Source organism: Thamnophis elegans, chromosome 1 (genome assembly GCF_009769535.1).
Source record: "Thamnophis elegans isolate rThaEle1 chromosome 1, rThaEle1.pri, whole genome shotgun sequence".
NCBI classification, from domain to species: domain Eukaryota; kingdom Metazoa; phylum Chordata; class Lepidosauria; order Squamata; family Colubridae; genus Thamnophis; species Thamnophis elegans.
Window position 1 is genome coordinate 106,234,673 of NC_045541.1, and position 18,150 is coordinate 106,252,822.

Sequence of the window (18,150 nt, forward strand, 5' to 3'; positions counted from 1 at the left end):
GCTAGATAGAGCAAGAACAATGGCAAACAGGCAATTAGGAGAACAACAGCACAAGGGGAATTGAAAACTCAAGTTTGTCTGATGCAGGAGAAATATCCTCTCTTGACTTCCACATTCCTGTTCCTCGGAAGAGGGGTGGGGGAAAGGCCTACATGCTTAAAACACTCCAAATACGGCAATCGGCACCATGCCATTCTCCCTAAGGAAGCGAAAAGTGCTGCATTCAGACCTCTGAGGAGGGCTCACATGGCCACCCAGTCCAAGAGCAGAGGGTTTGGGTCATCTGTCCTGCTTGAGCTGTCCATTTCTCGAGGGCAAAAGCAGCAGCCCTGTCATGTTGCCCACGATATGGCAGCACTGTGCTCCTTGGCTTTCATCCGCAGGGCTGCAATGCTGGAAGACTTGCGGTCCGGCTCGCCGTTCAACTCATAGCCATTGATGCTGGGGCTGATGCCGGCGCTGCCAAAGAGGCTGCCCATGTGCGTCTGCCCCACGTGGCTGCCGGGACCCGAGACGCTCAGGAATTCAGAGACTCCTCCGGTGGTATGGGGATGAGCATGGGGAGACATGCAGGAAGGCACCGAGTCACAGGGCACTACACAGGCAGGCACAGGAGAGGCGGCACCGTTGTTGCCAATCCAGGACGGATTCTGTATCTGAGATATAGCCGGGGGGGGAGGGGGCGGAGTGTGGAAGGAAAGGAAGGAAAGAAAGAAAAAAGGAAAGGAAAATTAGTTCACATTGGCTCATTCCATGCTGCGAAATTCAAGAGCAGGACGTTTTTAAAGGTGGGGACAGATTGTGCATTTTACAGTAATATATCTCTTTTTTTCAGTTCAGCTAACCCTGTATATAATAAAAGAAGCAAGTATAACGGACCCAACTGGCAAAAGAAAGTTCAGAACCATCCAGATTGGAAACATGTGGAAGAGGCCTTCATCCTGCAGTGGATAGACAATGGCTAAAATGATGATGATGATGATGATGATGATGATGATGATGATGATGAAGAAGAAGAAGAAGAAGAAGAAGAAGAAGAAGAAGAAGAATAAAAGAAGCATGTAAGTATCTTTTTTGTAGTGCTGAAGGTATAAGAGATGGATGAACTTAAAGGAAATGGGTGGATAGCATTGCTGTGGTGGCACAGTGGCTCAGTATTGCAGGCTGACTCTGCTCACAGCCTAGAATTCGATTGTGATGGGCGCAACCTTCCATCCTTCTAAAGTCGATAAAATGAAGACCCAGATTGTTGGGGGAAATTTGCTCACCTTTGTAGACCACTCAAAGAGTGCTGCAAAGTACTGTGAAGTGGTAGAACAAGTCTAAGTGCTATTGCTCCCATGGGGAAATTTTATCCAAATAAACCCCATTGTAGTTTATGTTGCAACATCACTACCCAGATAAGCAAACTTCACTATGCTTAGGTAAAGGTAAAGTTCCCCTCACACATATGTGCTAGCTGTTCCCAATTCTAGGGGGCGGTGCTCATCTCCGTTTCAAAGCCGAAGAGCCAGGGCTGTCCAAAGGCGTCTCCGTGGTCATGTGGCTGGCATGACTAAATGCCAAAGGCACACGGAATGCTGTTACCTTCCCACCAAAGGTGGTTCCTATTTTTCTACTTGCATTTTTTACATGCTTTTGAACTGCTAGGTTGGCAGAAGGTGGAACAAGTAATGGGAGCTCACTCTGTTATGTGGCGGTAGGGATTTGAACTGCCGAACTGCTAACTATTCGGATCGACAAGCTCAGCATCTTAGCCACTGATCCACCACATCCCACTATGCTTACACAGATGCAAATGTGCAGTCTGGGTGCACAACAAAGTTCACTGTGAAAAAGCTGCCATAGGTAGCAGGACAAGCAGTGGGTTGTTATGGAAATACTACTATTATATACTCATGGAAAGGTAAATGGGATGGTGTTAGGATTTTCCACCTGTTCAGAAATATGTAAATGACCAAATGTGGATTAGTCATGCCATAGCATGGTTGGGAGGGCTTGTGTGAAATAGTCCTCACTTTCAGACTGCCTTATTTTGTGACTGTCCAAAGTTATGATGGTGTAAAAAAAAAAAACTAGCTATGTGATCAGTCCTTGCATTTATGACCATCACTGTGTTCCAAAGTTACATGTTGTCATTTGCTCAAACTACTTATGGGTAGTCTGAGCAAATACTTATGATACCCAGAAAGATACCCCAGTTCCTCCATAATTCCAAGCGTAGAAGATTTGAATCTTTTAAAAGACAAAGGTTTCCTATGGAAACTGAAGGAGAAGATGGGAACGGAGGCTGAGAGAACATGGGACCAAGTCTGGAATTTTCAGGAAAAAGAGAAATATAGGAAGGATACAGGATTCTTTCATTTCAGTTGGAAGAAATAGGTAAATGACTAGAGAAATGTGATATGTCTTTCATTTCTGTTTGATTGCGCTTGGATTAAACCAGTATTTTCTGCTTTTACGTTTCTATACAAAATAAGGGATTCTGTTCTGAATTATACTTCAGGTATGTTCCAGAAAATCTATTTTTTTTTAAAAAGCTTTAAAATCTTTCTTGTAATGGTGATGATGAAAACAACAATAGAAACAATAATATGTCCCTTGTGGTATGTTTTTGATTGAGGGGTGTGTTTGTTTTACTCTTCCTGGGAATTTGTCTCTTCTTTCTGTTGTTTATTATTTCAGGATGTTTTAATAGTTCATGCCACCCAGAGTTGGCATAGAATTAGGCAGCCATACACATTTGGAAATAAATAAGTGAATGGAATCTTCCAATTTCTTTGCTGAGACTTTGGGCAGAGAAATCCTATTTATAGTAGAACAGTAGTTTCTTATGATCTGCTGGATGCAGTACACTTTTGTGGTTTTTATATGTGTATATATATATAAAAATAAACCTGCTGTTTTCCTACAATCTGAACAGTCCTGTACTTCATCCCCTTCACTATTGAATACGTGCCTTGTGAGTATTTAAAGTTAAAGGGGAGATTTCATATTTTAAACTATTGTTTAAATTTATTTTTAAATAAATGTATTTATTGTTTACAATAAAGCCTGATTTCATTTCTCTCTTCTGAAATTGGCTTGTTTCCCGAGGAAGGAAGGGCCACTTCCTCATCCTCCACCCAAACTCAAATTTTACCATTTTATTACCTGAAAGCTACCAAGGTTAGAAGGCGGCATCTAGTGAGAGACGCCGTAATGGAAGATAGCAATAGCAATAGCAATAGCAGTTAGACTTATATACAGCTTCATAGGACTTTCAACCCTCTCTAAGCTGTTTACAGAGTCACCATATTGCCCCCAACAACAATCCGGGTCCTCATTTTACCCACCTCGGAAGGATGGAAGGCTGAGTCAACCCTGAGCCGGTGAGATTTGAACAGCCGAACTGCAGAACTGCAGTCAGCTGAAGTAGCCTGCAGTGCTGCATTTAACCACTGTGCCACCTCGGCTCTGTGGCCGTGGGAACTACTGAGCTGCTATCCCCAAAACAAGAGTTTTATTTTATTTATTTCACCGCCCGTCTCCCCTAATGGACTCTGGGTGATTAGAGTATGGATACAGATAGGGTATGATGACCTCGAGGGCTTATGGAAGAAGAGATTTGAGATTCCACCTTTCTAGAAACATGGAGTATACTTTTGAGAAAAGAGTCCTGACTCTTTATAAATGCATAGAAGTGTTGTTTGGGGAGGTTAGAGTTCATCATTCTTATTTCTTTCCCTTCTGGTCTTCCTGTCCCACCATCAGTCTGAGGAAGTATGTATGAGCCACAATATCTTGTGCGTTCATGCATGTACAGGCCAGGTCTCACAAAACTCTTTGTTGCTTTTGCTGCAAAAGAGTAGCAAACTCTAAGTGATCCTTTAGAAACTATTATGAAGTTCCTACTCCAGCACTCCTTTGCCCCACTACACCTTTTTTTTAAGGATATAAAAAGGGAACTATTCTTACAGTAACTAAGGATTGGGGAAGTCCAGATTCATCATGCCCAAAGGGAAAGGCAGAGAGGGAGGTGTGAAGATGAGAAGAGCGTAAGATGAAAGAAAGCAAGGGAGGAGAGGATCCAGATGGAAAGTAGGAAAACAGAGTTTTCTAACAGGCCTGCACTTCTCAGCCTTTCATCATCATTTGCTTTGGCTCCGCTCTGACCTTTCCTTCTGGCAGGCTACTGATAAGTGGCAGCTATTGTGAGAGCAATAGGATAAAACTCAAAGGTGATGAAAATACAATCCATAAAATGGCAAGAATCCTGATGTCTGTCTGTCTGTCTGTCTGCCTGCCTGCCTGCCTGCCTGCCTATCTATCTGTCTATCTGTCTCTCAGTATGTGCGCGCGCACACACACACACACATATCTACTGATGATACAATTCTCTTTTACAATATGAAGTAGAACTACAGTGACCATGTGTCCTTTATTTCAAAAAGCTGTCCTTCCACTTTATTTATTTTTCAAAAACCCGGTTCTGGCTTTTATTTTTTACCATGCAAATGGTACCATTTAATGCATAGTCTGATTACAGAAATCTTTCTTAACACATGCTTCTTATAACTCCAGGTATTTTTCATTGGAATATGCTTTTGGAATATGCTTTTGGAATAGGGTTTTTTTTGGGGGGGGTGTCTTTTTCGTTTGTAAAGCAAAATTTAACATAAACATGTTTTTCATTCTTACAAACTTTCAGATTCTCTCCCCCACTTTCAAGTTTACCATTTATTTATTTCCAGGAAAATATGATAACCCTAAGTATAACTTTACTTGTTTTCATCTCAAATGGAATACTATTATGCAGCTTGAGAAGATTAAAAAAAAACAATTAAAAGAATCAGAATATTAAGTTTAACTTGTCAAAGAAAATCTTAAAAAGTGAAGGGCTTTTGGCTTGGAGGTGAGGAGGGGCATTTTGTGGGCTATTAGGTCCATTTTTGGCTGCAATGGCCTCCTGCAACTGTTAGCCCTGGAGGCCATCTTTTTCTTTGGCTCTTCGGGGATGCCACACTTGGTGGATGAGCATGCTGTGGGAACTGGGAGGGGGTTGGATGACGATGGAGTGAGATGTATAGCCATAACAACATTCTTTCCCCTGGGAGTCAAGGATGTTCAGCCTGCATCTGGAGAGGCATGACTTGGAAACAACTCCAGTTAGGGTGGTGACCTGATTGTGATGGATGTGTGGGTGCAGGGGAAGGGACTTTGACTTTCCTTTGGGTAGTGAAAACCCTGGAGAATTCAGATTTGGGTTTTCCTAGATATGCCAATATGACATCTCTAATAAAATGGAACTTTGAGAAAATGCCTGCCTCAGAGTCTCGGTTGGGGGTTCACTTGGAACCCTGACAGCAACTCTCTTCCAGCAAAAACACAGCTCAGGAGGGCTATGGGTGGCAGAGGCACTGCAGGCCGGTCATTTGTTTCCAGGGCATCCCCGTGGGCCAGATCTAAGCACCCCATGGGCCCGATCTGATCCCTCAGCCTTGAGTTTGACACCCCTGCTCTAAGCAGTTTACAGAGCCAGGATATTGCCCCCAACAATCCAGGTCCTCATTTTCCTGTCTCAGAAGGATGGAAGGCTTAGTCAACTTTGAATTGGTCAGGATTGAACTGCTCAGCAGTCAGCAGAGCTAGCCTGTAATACTGCATTCTAACCACTATGCCACAATGGCTCCTATCACTCAAGGCACAAAAGACCAGGCTGAAATTATCATATTTTGGACATATTATGAGAAGGTTTAGTTATTTGAAACAAGTTATATTGATGGAAAAAGTGAAAAGAAAGGAAAGAAGATGATAACTACAGATGATGGACTCAGTTGCAGTGGCAATGGGTGCATTGTTGGAAGGTTTGAAGGACTAGGTTATTGTGCAAAAAAATCTATCTATATGATAGCTAAAACTTGACATCAGTTTGATGGTTCATAATCAATCAATCAATTGGCTGAGGACTCCAAATGGTTTACATATTCTCCAAATCACCTCAGCATTTCTGCGTCCTGTGGAGTACTTGTGGTGAGATGGGTGGCAAACAAACGTAACACATTATAAATAAATAAACAAATAAAAAACAGACAGACAAATAAATACATGAATTACTGTTAAAATTGAAAAGGTTAAAATGTTCATTTCTTGAACGTTAAACTCTCATGTGAAATTTCATTTGATTTACGACAGAACCTCTGATAAAACCGTCAAGAGGTTCACGACAGGTGTGTTGATGAAGAGCACTTACCTGGGCATAGTTTTCTGCTCGAGTGAGCAAAGGCAACTCATAGGCAGTGGAGAAATGTGTGCGAACCTGTTGCATTTGACCAAATCGTTCTCGTTTTCTCCATTTTGCTCTTCGGTTCTGAAACCAAACCTGAGGAGATCAGCACCAGGAAATCCACATCAGAGAAGAAACAATCAGTGCCATTTTTCTACAGACAGTTCATTCAGAAGGTTTAAACAGTACAGACAGATATACACTGTATAATATTTAGAAGGGGTGCTTTACAATGCATACAGGCACAAATGAAGCATCTCTCTTTGAACTATTAAAGCAACCATCCTTTGCAGAAAGTAAAGCAAAATAACTGTTTCTGCAGGCATATGGGGATAAGCTGTGAATTGCAACAGCAAGCTGTAGTTGTTTCAAGTCTTCCAATGATGAGGGCTACTTTAACTATTTGAAGAGAAATTCATCAATCATGCTAAGAAGTGCCTACTTAAATATTTTGTTTGGCTAGTTAATAATTTGAAGAGATCTAGTTTGTTGTAGTGAGTAAGGCATCAGGCTAGAAACTGTGAGACTGTATGTTCTAGTCTTGCCCTAGGAAGGAGGCAATGGGAAACCCCTTCCGAAAAAGCTTCCCAAGAAAACAGCCAGGGACTAATCCAGACAATGACCAAGAGACAGCACCAATTCTAAGGCATAATAATAAAATGGAGGCAGAGGTTTACTTCAGGTCAAACAAGCTGTCAAAGAAGAAAATCATGCATTAGCCTGATTATATAAAAGCCAAGAACAAACATTCATGCAAGTTAAAAACTGGAACTTAACAATGTATAGGAAACAAAAAGTGATTATTGAAATAATGTAATAAAAGCATGAACAGAATTCTGGAAAGAAAAAACATTACACAGTCAATTTATACAAAGGATTGAGGGGAAGGTGGAATAAAAATAAAACCTGGCTGTGGCTTACAACTGGAACATTTGAAAAATGAAACCGAGGGCTTGATGTTGGCTGTTCACAGCAAGTGATTTGAATTAATGCAATCAAAGCCAGAACTGAAAAATCAGCAAATGATTTTTAGAGCAAATTGTGCAAAGAAGCAGAAGAAATAGTAGATCATGCAAGATCAAAATAACAACATAACACATTTGCCAAAACGATTCACTGGAGATCTGTGAAAATGATCATGTATCAGTATGGGAAAAAATAGACTTGAAGAAATAGGAAAAAAAGGACAGGTTAAAATATTGTAGGATTTCTGAGTCTAGGCTCACAATGCATCAGATGTGACTGTGGTTGAATAGATAATTGACATGGCAATACCAGGGGACAGTAGAATTGAAGATAAAAAAATTGAAGAAGATCACGAAGTATCAAGATTTGAAAATCGAAATGGAAAGATTATGGGATACAGTGATCATTTTGGTCCCACTGAGTGCCATGTTCAAAAAATCTTGGCGACCTCATAGAAAATCTGCTCAGTGACAAAATCTCCATGTGTCAATTGCAAAGACCACACTATTGGGATCCATGCGTATGTTAAACTGATACATTGTGACATTCTAGGTACTTGGGAAGTACTTGATGCATATGAAATCCACACCAGCTAAAGAACTGGCAGCTGTGATTTCACATTGTTGTGAACAGATATAATAATAATAATAATAATAATAATAATAATAATAATAATAATAATAATAATAACTTAAAATCCAAATGAACAAACACTATGCTTTGTAATCAAAAATCATACTGAAATCATACATGTGTTTGCCCAGAGCTCAAGGGATAGAGGACTTCTACTGTGTGGTGGGGAAAAAAAGCACGGTCTGAATGATTACATTAAGAAAAGCCAAGAATCTTTGCTGAAGAAAGTTAATTATAAGTATAATCTTTATTGTCATTGCACAAAATAAATACAACAAAATTGGTTAAGGTTAATTAAAGAAACAAAGGTGAAGGTAGACTATAGAAGGGAAACAATTAATTTAATTGTAGATTACCCATATACAAATAATAATAATTTGAAGGAAAACTGCTGCTCCTGAAATCTAGAAGTGGAAGAGGTCATCTAATCATATCCCTTGCTCAGGATCCTTTGAAGCATTTCAGATAAATAAAATTGATTGCCTCACTTCATGAGACAATTTCCCTCCCCCGCAACACACTGATTGATAGTTTGAACCATCAAGAAATTCCTTCTAATATCGAGCCTGAATCTATTTTCCAGTTGTTTCAACGCACTTCTTCAGGTTCTGACTTCTGAGGCAACAGAGAACAAATCTATTCCCTCCTCAGTAGGATATGCAATGACCACATCATGAAATATTTTGTTGAATGCTTTGCTGAAGTCTGAATATATTATGTCCATGACATTCCCCTGATCCATAATGCGAACAGCTCTGTCAAAAAAGAAACTAAAACTAATGTAGCCTGGCTTGTTTGTGTCAAGCCTATGCTGAGTCTTGTGAACTGTTGCATTCCTATACAAATATATTACTTAATTATCTGCTTGAGGATTATGCGCAGTATAGACATCAAGTTAAAAGCGCTGTACTTCACAGAGCCCTTTTTTTGAAAATGGATTCAACCTTTCCTTTCCTTCAATCTTCTGAGATCTAGCCGTTCTCCAGAATTTCTTAATGAGTACAGTTAGCAGTTCTACAATCTTCTTTGCTCCTTTCTTCAGTACTTTAAATTACAATTCACATGGTTTTGGAGACTTGAATTTGTTTACGATAACTAAAATGTTCTTCTGCCATCTCCTTGCCTATCGTAACATGCAGCTCCCATCTTCCACCAGCTGATGCCATCATATTATATCCTTCCTTTTAGGTATTGGATGGATGGAGACGCAGGAGCCATGGATAGCCAGAAAGAGATCTTTATTGTTACAGAAGTAAGATAACAGCGATTCATGGTTTCACAAAACGCGCCCAGTATTTATAGTAATTGTAACAATTATAGAAACCAATCAGGGGCCGGGTACTGCACAGCAACTGCTGATGCAGTACCTCGGCCAATCAGGGAAGATTAGCTGTTAAGGAAGGCTAGCAACAGCCTCTGATGCGTCCTAGCCAATCAGGGCGCATCAGAGCTGTTGCTGGCCCGTTTGCAAGTCTCAGAATACATAACACCCCTTCTCCCCAGATCTGCGCAAGCTTGGCTAAGGAGCATGCACAGACGATCTCGGACCAGGCCTCTTCGATGTAGATGGACTTGGAGAGGTGGTGACTGTTTGATGGTGGGGGGGACACATAGGATCATAACAAGGAGCTTTGAACATTCCAGAACATTGTAAGAACATTAACTCATTTTAGTCAGTTTGTCTGTGTGTTACATTTGCGTGTGTGTGTGTAACATTTTAGAACTAAGATTACCCAGAAGCAATTCAATTCTGCTATTGTTATTACGAAGAAATCACAAGGATCATGCCCCAGGAGCACAGCCCCAGGAGCATTCTGGGATCTGTAGTTTAGAGAAGATTGTATGACAACTCCATTTTTCACTTCTCCTTTCCCCAGTTAATTCACATTTCATGTACAGTTAAAACTTCTCCTTTCCCCCAGCTAATGCACATCTCAAGTACAGTTAAATTCATTCACTTCTCAAGTACAGTTAAATTCATCACTTCTCCTTTCCCCCACTTCTCCTTTCCCCCAGTTAATTCATTCTACATTTCCTCTGCACACTCTATTTTTGACTTCTAATTTACATTACCCCATTTTAGCAAATTTCTCATTCCCTTTTCCCCCTTGTTCTACGCATGCTCACAAAACCCCATTGAAAACCCTCCGATCCTGGGCTGTAAGCCACATGGAGGAGTCCAGAGAAAAAAAATCTATTGGAGGTCCGTTGAGTGGAGGCAACCTCTGAAGCGGAGACCGGCCCTGGAGGCGGCTTCGGGAGGCGTTCTTGCGTCTGGAATTGGACCGGTGAGGCGCGGTGGCCGCAGCAGCTTGAACTCGGCTGGCCCCGGAGCTCCTCGAACTTCTCGTTGGGAGGCAGACAGTGGAGGCAGAAGGCAGGCAGGCGGTTCTTCAGGAGGCAGCGAGGCTTTGCAGGCAGGCTGGCAGGCAGACTCCATAGCAGAGAGGCAGACAGACTTCGCAGGCAGGCTGAGTGGCCAGATCACGAAGCAGTTTGTGCTATCGGGACAGCTGGCTGGATCCGTGAGGTGCATGGAAAACCCAACGACTTCGGGCCCAGACAGTTCCGGCTGAGGTTGGCTTCCACAGACTGCGGCTCGTCCTTGGAGTAGGCGTAGACCGGGGGTCTGTTGCTCGTCCTCCGAGTTGGCGTAATTTGAAGCTCCTCGGTTGCTGGAAACTGCTTCAGCTGGGCGCATGCTGGCCTTGGGTTCCGGCGGGTCCTTCACGAACTCTTTTAACTGTAGGTAGTTGTGTTTGAGCCTCGCGGTCCAATGCTCATCCTTGCGCATTGGCGGCGCTCCGTCCAAGGTGAGTGCAGAACACCCCCTCGGGCGGACGGAGGCCGCGTCTGATCGATGCCAAGTTGGCGGATACGCTGGCAGGCTCCAACGGCGGTGGCTACAGCTGCTGCTGCTGCTGGAAGGTAGCCTCTGGAGTTGTACGAAGGTAGCTTGGGTAGCCTCTGGAGTTGTGCGAGGTAGAGGTGGCTGCGACTGGCTGTTTTTTCTTGTTCCAGGCCCTGCGGGAATCGCGTATCCCACCTTCGTCGCCAGTTTTAGGTATTGGGTTGATGGAAACGCAGGAGCCATGGATAGCCAGAAAGAGATCTTTATTGTTACAGAAGTAAGATAACAGCGATTCATGGTTTCACAAAACGCGCCCAGTATTTATAGTAATTGTAACAATTATAGAAACCAATCAGGGGCCGGGTACTGCACAGCAACTGCTGATGCAGTACCTCAGCCAATCAGGGAAGATTAGCTGTTAAGGAAGGCTAGCAACAGCCTCTGATGCGTCCTAGCCAATCAGGGCGCATCAGAGCTGTTGCTGGCCCGTTTGCAAGTCTCAGAATACATAACACTTCCTTTCTCGTTATGTCATTTATATTGTGTTTTATGTTGCCTCTAATGTGTAACAGCACTATCTTTTAGTCTCACATTTCTCCTGCACATACAGACATATGATAAAGAAAATTAATAGTAAGAATAGTGCTATTACTATTTCATGAAGGGAAAAAAAAAACCAAATCCAAACATGATCAGAATGCAAATTGTAAAACCCAGATTAAAGCAAAATAATATGTACACTCCAACAGAACAATGGTGCATCCCCCCAAAAGTTGAATAGTTGTAGGCTATAACTCACTTTTTAAAATATTATATATGTGATATAGTGTTGAGAGCTGGATAAAACCAAAGGCCTATTTAAGCTAGAATTCTATTTCACCTACAAGATACATTTAAGACATTTATCATATGGACAAGAAAGTAACATTCCTCACCTACTGGTGCTCTCCAGCAACTGACATTTAATATATGCTGCCTATGATTTAGGCAATAATAAGCAGCTTTTTAAAACTATATAAATTGGTAGTTATCATCAATGCCATAGTAGAGAAAACTACAGCTAATTTGACCATATCTAGCTCTATAACTGCTCCCATATCTGCTCCCCATACAGTAAAAAGTTTTTTTAGGTTTTAAAATTCTAAGCCAAGAAACACTGATATTGTCATAATACATTATGGATATAGCAAAGCTAAATTATCAATAATAAAAAAAATCTAGAGTAAGAGTTGAATCAGAATTCTAATCATAATTTTCATCCTTTGCTGCAGTTCAGCTATTAAAAAAGATTACTTTCAGTCTTGCTGATACAGTGCTTAAAATTACTGTTAGAATTCTTATTTTTAAAAGTAATGCTGGCTGCAGAATTCTTGGAGTTGAAATCCATAAGTCTTAAAGTTGCCAAGTTTGGAGACTGCTGATATAATGTAATGATAATAACTTAAAAGACAATAATTATAATAAATCATAGCAACAAGGAAATAAAGATCTGGGCATTTCTTTGCACAAATGAAATTTCTATGTTCTAGTCTGCTTTACATATATTTTTTCCTCATTAGTTCCCATAATAGAACTCAAGAGATGAATAAACATCCCCATGAAACATAAAACAACTATGTAACACCAATGGTATAAAGGTATGAGAACTGACTTGGTTGTCAGCCCTGGAAGCCAGCTTTTACATTGGGCCTTCAGGCCTGCCACAATTTCTACTGTGGGAAAATGGGAGGGGGATTATGTGGAGTATGGGTGGGATATAATCAAAATAACATTCTTTTCTCAGAGAGTCAAGGACATCTTGCCCTGCAGCTGCAATGGTGTGACTGGGAGACATATCCACTTTTGGATAGTGCCTGGTTGGATCATGTGATGGACATGTGAGTGCTGGGCAGGGACATGAACTTTCTTTTGGGTGGGGAAAACCTGGAAGCTTTCAGATTTGGCTTTTCCCAGATGTGCCAATATTACATATCTAATAAAAATGGAACTCAGAGTCTTCTTTCATTGTGGGTGTTACTTGGAACCCTGACACTGGTTTTATTTCAGTGAATATTTTCCCATGTTGCCTCGTGTCTATGGAGATTCACAGTCATCCAGGTTATGGTTGTCCCAAAGGTGCTTTTTCAAGAGGCAACTGAACTTTCTGTTTTTTTTCTTTGAAGATGTTTTGCTTCTCATCAAAGAAGCTTCTTCAGCTCTGATTGGATGGTGGGGAAGAGCTGAAGAAGCTTCTTGGATGAGAAGTAAAACGTCTTCAAAGAAAAACCAGAAAGTCCAGTTGCCTCTTGAAAAAGCACCTTTGGGACATGTTGCCATGTATTATTTTCCTATTATTCCTATTTTGCCGTTTTCCATATTCTTCTCGCTCCTGATCGCTTTTAAGAACTGATAATAGGGGAGAATAGCAATTCCCTTTTCTGTCGTCCCTTCTCCTATTTTTAGAGTCCGACTTCCCTTTTAAACTGCTGGATTCATCCTTCACTTTGATCTGGGAGAAGAGATTTCCTTCTGCTTGCTTGAAGTTGGCAAGGAGCATCACAGTGACCTCCCCAGGCGGGGAGATGAGATGGTTTGTTGCTTATCCAACAGCATCACTCATTTGTGTGTAATGGCTAGGACTGCATTTGTAACGACTGTCTGGCAGCTGCAGCATTTTGAGTTATGGCAATTATTTTGGCCTGGCCTGTACCTTATACCAGGAATGATGATTCCCTCCCACTTAGACAGGAACTCTGAGCGACTACAAGATCAAACAGGGAGCAGGCTGGTGGGAGGGAAGAATGGGCTACATCAATGATGACGACGCAGGAACATACACTTATGAAGGGAAGGGGAGAAAAAAAAACTTAAGCAATAGGGCTGAAAGTATCTATCACCCTAGCTAGACAGACTTCCCTTCACTATACATTGACATTGACCCCCTCCTGTAAATAGTCCAGCTGGCAGCCATTTACATGCTTGGCCAAGCCTGTATCTTTGATCTGCAGATGCAGAGTCCAGGATGCTGACCCTGACTGATGTGAAAAGGAGTGGGTAACAGGTACAGAGGGTGCTGTCAGTGGGGAGCAGAACATATGCTATGCAGATGTGCCCATCTCCATAGATGGCAAACACATTTCTCCCTGTCAGTGTAAAGTGTTCCCAAAGGTCCTCCTGAATATGCATGATGTGTGCTGCGGAATTGTTCTAGGCTGCCCAGGCGTGCCCAAAGGCCAGGAGAAACCTTAACAGCAACTTTTGACGGGAAGGCTTGTGCTGGCAATATGTGTAAAAACCCAAATATCAAAGCCACTTTCATATTCACAGGTTAAGCTTTTTAGAGGAATGAAGCTGACCTTGGACCTCTCAGTAGGTTGATCTGAGAGGGAACCCAGATCTAATTTTCCATTTCAGAGTGATCAGGTATTTGAGGAAATGCAGTGCTGTGTTGAGAGCAAGTCTGCGGAGCAGATGCCACAATGGCTGTTCTGCAGAATGAATAGGAGAGCCTCTGACACAGCCTGGTTGATTTAACCCATTGCAATGTAAGGAAGTAATCGAAATTAACCTCTAAAGAAGAGGAGTCCAATAAGACAATCAAATCAAGAACGTAAACTTATGTAACTGCCCTGCAACTAGAAAAATAATTGGTTTTCTTTCCTCCCTCCTAAGTGCTTACAATTAGCATGCAACTGTTATTATTTTATATCAAATCTGGAGACAGTTCATATTGTACAGTAAGTCTGGGCAATGGACAACTAAATGTTCATATGTGCTACAATTTTTATATGCAATACAATTTTCAAGGATTAACCCAGTTGATTTTGAGATACATTAAAGAGGCAACCAGGACGTGGGGGTGGGGACAGTCCAAGCTGAATTTGGGTGCCCTGGAGTTTTCAAATAAAAGTTGTTGACACTTGCTCCAGAGATCTAAAAAGGGGTAGACTTAGGTTTGATATTAGTGTCAACGCCATGTCAATTCCTCATCTCTTCCTTTGTTTCATTTCAACAAATATGCTTCTCAACTAAGCAGTGATGACCTTTCGGGCTCCGTAGCCATGGTTTAGAAAAATAGACCATGGCCATTCATCACTGCTTCATTTATGCCAATTGTGAAAGTCTATACCAGTATATACTTCTCATACTTCTCAATTCTTTACTAAAATGTGATTGTTATATTGATTGCTAAGAATTTATGAAATACAATAAAAAAGAGAAAAAAATCGAATCCAAAGTTCTCTTTTTTCCTGCATTTTTTGATAAATATTTGTAATACTTTATGCTTCAGCAAGTAGGTTGGAAGATCTTCAGTATTGTGAGCCAGTTCTATGCTTGGATGCTAAATTTCCAGAAAATACCAGATTGTTGTCTAGATTGGGAAACAGACAATAGCAAATCACCTTCATACGGCTGCCAAGAAAACAGCATATTGATTTAATTACTGGGACTTGAGCTCAAAGTTAGGGCATTTTTACCTTTTATAATGTGACGGTAAAGGTTCATTCTCCAAACTTTTGGGTTGGTTTCGGAACATTTCATTACCAGGCTAAGTAACATTTTCAGCGGAGTTTAGGAGTTCCCCTAAACTCCGTGGAAGATGTTACCTAGCCTGGTAAGAAAAACCAAAAACCAACCCACAAGCTCGGAAAATGAACCTCGATCGTCATCCTAGAGCTGAGCTACAGATATTCGCTACTTTTATAATGTTTTGATCAGTGGTGAGATTCAAATAATTTAACAACTGATTCTCTGTCCTAATGATTTCTTCCAACAATCAGTTCACCAAACTGCTCAGAAAGTTAACAACCGATTCTCTCGAATCCCACCACTGGTTTTAATTCTGTTGAAATCAGATTGTAGTCCAAGTACAGGTGATTCTCAACTTACAATCATTCATTTAGCAACTATTCAAAGTTATAATGGCAATGAAAAATGGGACTTACAACCGGTCCTAACACTTAATGACTACCGCAGCAATACACCCGCCCACCCACTCATAACTTTGGACACTTGATAACCAACATATATTTATGACAGAGACAGCATCCCCAGGTCATGTGATTGACATTTGCTACCTTCCTAGCAGGCGTCCAACTGGCAGTGGTCAATGGGGGAAGCCAAATTTGCTTAACAACTGTAAGATTTACTTAATTAATTGTACCAAATTGCTTAGCAACCATGGCAAAAAAAAAGTTTGTAAAATTGGGCATGACTCACTTTACAGCTGCCTCATTAGCAACAGATATTCTATGCCAACTGTGATTTCTAATTGAGGACTACCTGTGCAAAAACGTCATTTGATTCCATCAGAAACTTTCATTTGCTTCCCCAACAGAGCTGTCAATCATCAGCAGACATACTTTATTTAGATCAGAGGTACCTGATCCCAGGTCCATGGACTGGCATGGCTATGCGGCATGCCAGAAACTGGACCACGCAAACAAGAGAATCCCCATTGGTGGGATGTAGGTAGCACACAAAACCACACCCAATCTGGTCCACAGAAAAAACTTTTCTCCATGGAACCAGTACCTGGTGACCTGAAAGTTGGGGGCCACTGCGTTAGATAAATGGGAAGTTCATGGCATTAATAAAAAACAAACTAGAAAAGCTATCCTCAAGTTGGATCAACCGTGATGCTTATTTCAGGCACGCATATATTCTGAGGCTATTACTTCATCATCTTTCCAAGGGCATTAAAACCACAGGGGAAAATCACCACAACTTTTTATCTATGATTCAGTGCTTTGTAACACTGCAGAAAGGCAGGTGCTGTGACTGTAGAACAAGAGCAAGCAAACAGAGTCAATCCCAAACAATGCTACTTTTAGCTTTAGTTTCTATGTGCTGCAAATTGCTAGGGTGGGGAAAGCTGGCAGAGACTGGAATGAAACTGTCCGATTGACAGCTCTATTTTCTAATCACAGAAGTTGTGTTCAGATGACATTGCTGACTAAGTCATCCACTCCATGGAGCAATTCACCCAACCCTCATAAGATGTAAGGAAAGCCACTAATCATGTAATTAATTAATCATGTAATGGCCATTTCTGAAGTCCTCCCTTGCCCCAAGCTGGGAGACTATCATGAATTACCTTTTTTTCATTCCTGGTAACAACAACAGTTGTATCATCCCTTTCCCAACACATTTATCTTCCCTTTCCTTCAGTATCAATGAATGGGGTGAAACATAAAGAGAAGCGATAGAGATGCAGATGAAACCTGTTTTCTAAGGTTTTGATAGCATGACATAGTTCAGGGGTGTCAAACTCGCATTGTCATGACATAATCATATGACATATCATGTCTTTGCCCTCCTTCACTAAACCAGGCATGGGTGTGGCCAGCATGTGACGTATCTGGCTCAAGGAGCTGTGAGTTTGACACCTCTTGTTCTGACCTAGACTTTTCAAGCAACCCAAAGCAGAGTCCTCATCCTGATAAACCCCTTTTATTTCATTTACAGTGAATTCCTCTCCAGCAAAGTCCTGGCCCATAGTCTTTCAAGATATTGAAAATAATTTTTGTGAATCCTTGCAAAATGATACTTTACTACTATCGACCATAGGTTACTTCTATGGTTACTTCTGGGTTACAACAAAAGCCTGTGGTTAACTTTCAGTGGAGCCTTAACTGATAGCAATAGCACTTAGATTTATATACTACTTCACAGTGCTTTACAGCCCTCTCTAAGCTGTTTACAGAATCAGCCTATTGCCCCCAACAATCTGGATCTTCATTTTACCGACCTCGGAAAGATGGAAGGCTGAGTCAACGTTGAGCTGGTGAAAATCGAACTGCTGGCAGTCAGCAGAATTAGTCTGCAATACTACATTCTAACCACGGTGTCACTATAGCTCTTTATATATGGAATTTAAGGAGGAGTAAAGGGGCAACCTCCCAAGAAATGACTCAAAATGTCTACTACTGGTTCTCCAAACTACTCAAAATTTCCGCTACCAGTTCTCCAGAACCTGTCAGAACCTGCTAGATTTCAACCCTGCTTATAATGCTAATGAAGATATCTAAAATAGGAAGAAGATGGGCATCACCATTGAGTACAACTATACACTATGTTATAGACAGACCTATATAATACGGACAACTACAACTGCTACTTAGAACTGCTTACAACTGCTACAGATCACCAATGTTTACTTACCCCCATAATACGGATTTTATGTGACATCTTGCTTGCTCTCACCCACAGTCTTAGAGAGAGTGGAATTAATCGCCCTGGCACCTAATATTGGGAGAAACCTTAATATTTTCCACATTGCCATTTCACAAATTTGTGAAGGAAAATTGGTTCTGGCAAGAAATCTTTCATCAGGTATATGGAAAAAAATCTTTTTCCTTTTAATAATAATGTCTCTTTCAAGTTGAATTTGATTCTTGACTTCCTATTATCCTCTCACTTTTGAGATCAATCCAAGTTGACTTAAGTTACTGCC

General features: G+C 41.2%; 1 protein-coding gene across 1 annotated transcript in view; it reads right to left on the reverse strand.

The window, feature by feature from the left end:
• Window positions 1–332: 332 nt before the first annotated feature.
• The window catches only part of ALX4 (ALX homeobox 4), a 69,604-nt gene continuing 51,786 nt past the window's right edge, over window positions 333–18,150 (reverse strand). Inside the window, exons 4-5 of the mRNA XM_032229840.1 lie at window positions 6,233–6,361; window positions 333–656 (exon numbers count right to left, since the gene is read on the reverse strand). Of these exons, the coding sequence (XP_032085731.1) occupies window positions 333–656; window positions 6,233–6,361 (453 nt within the window). The remainder of the gene's footprint in view (window positions 657–6,232; window positions 6,362–18,150) is intronic.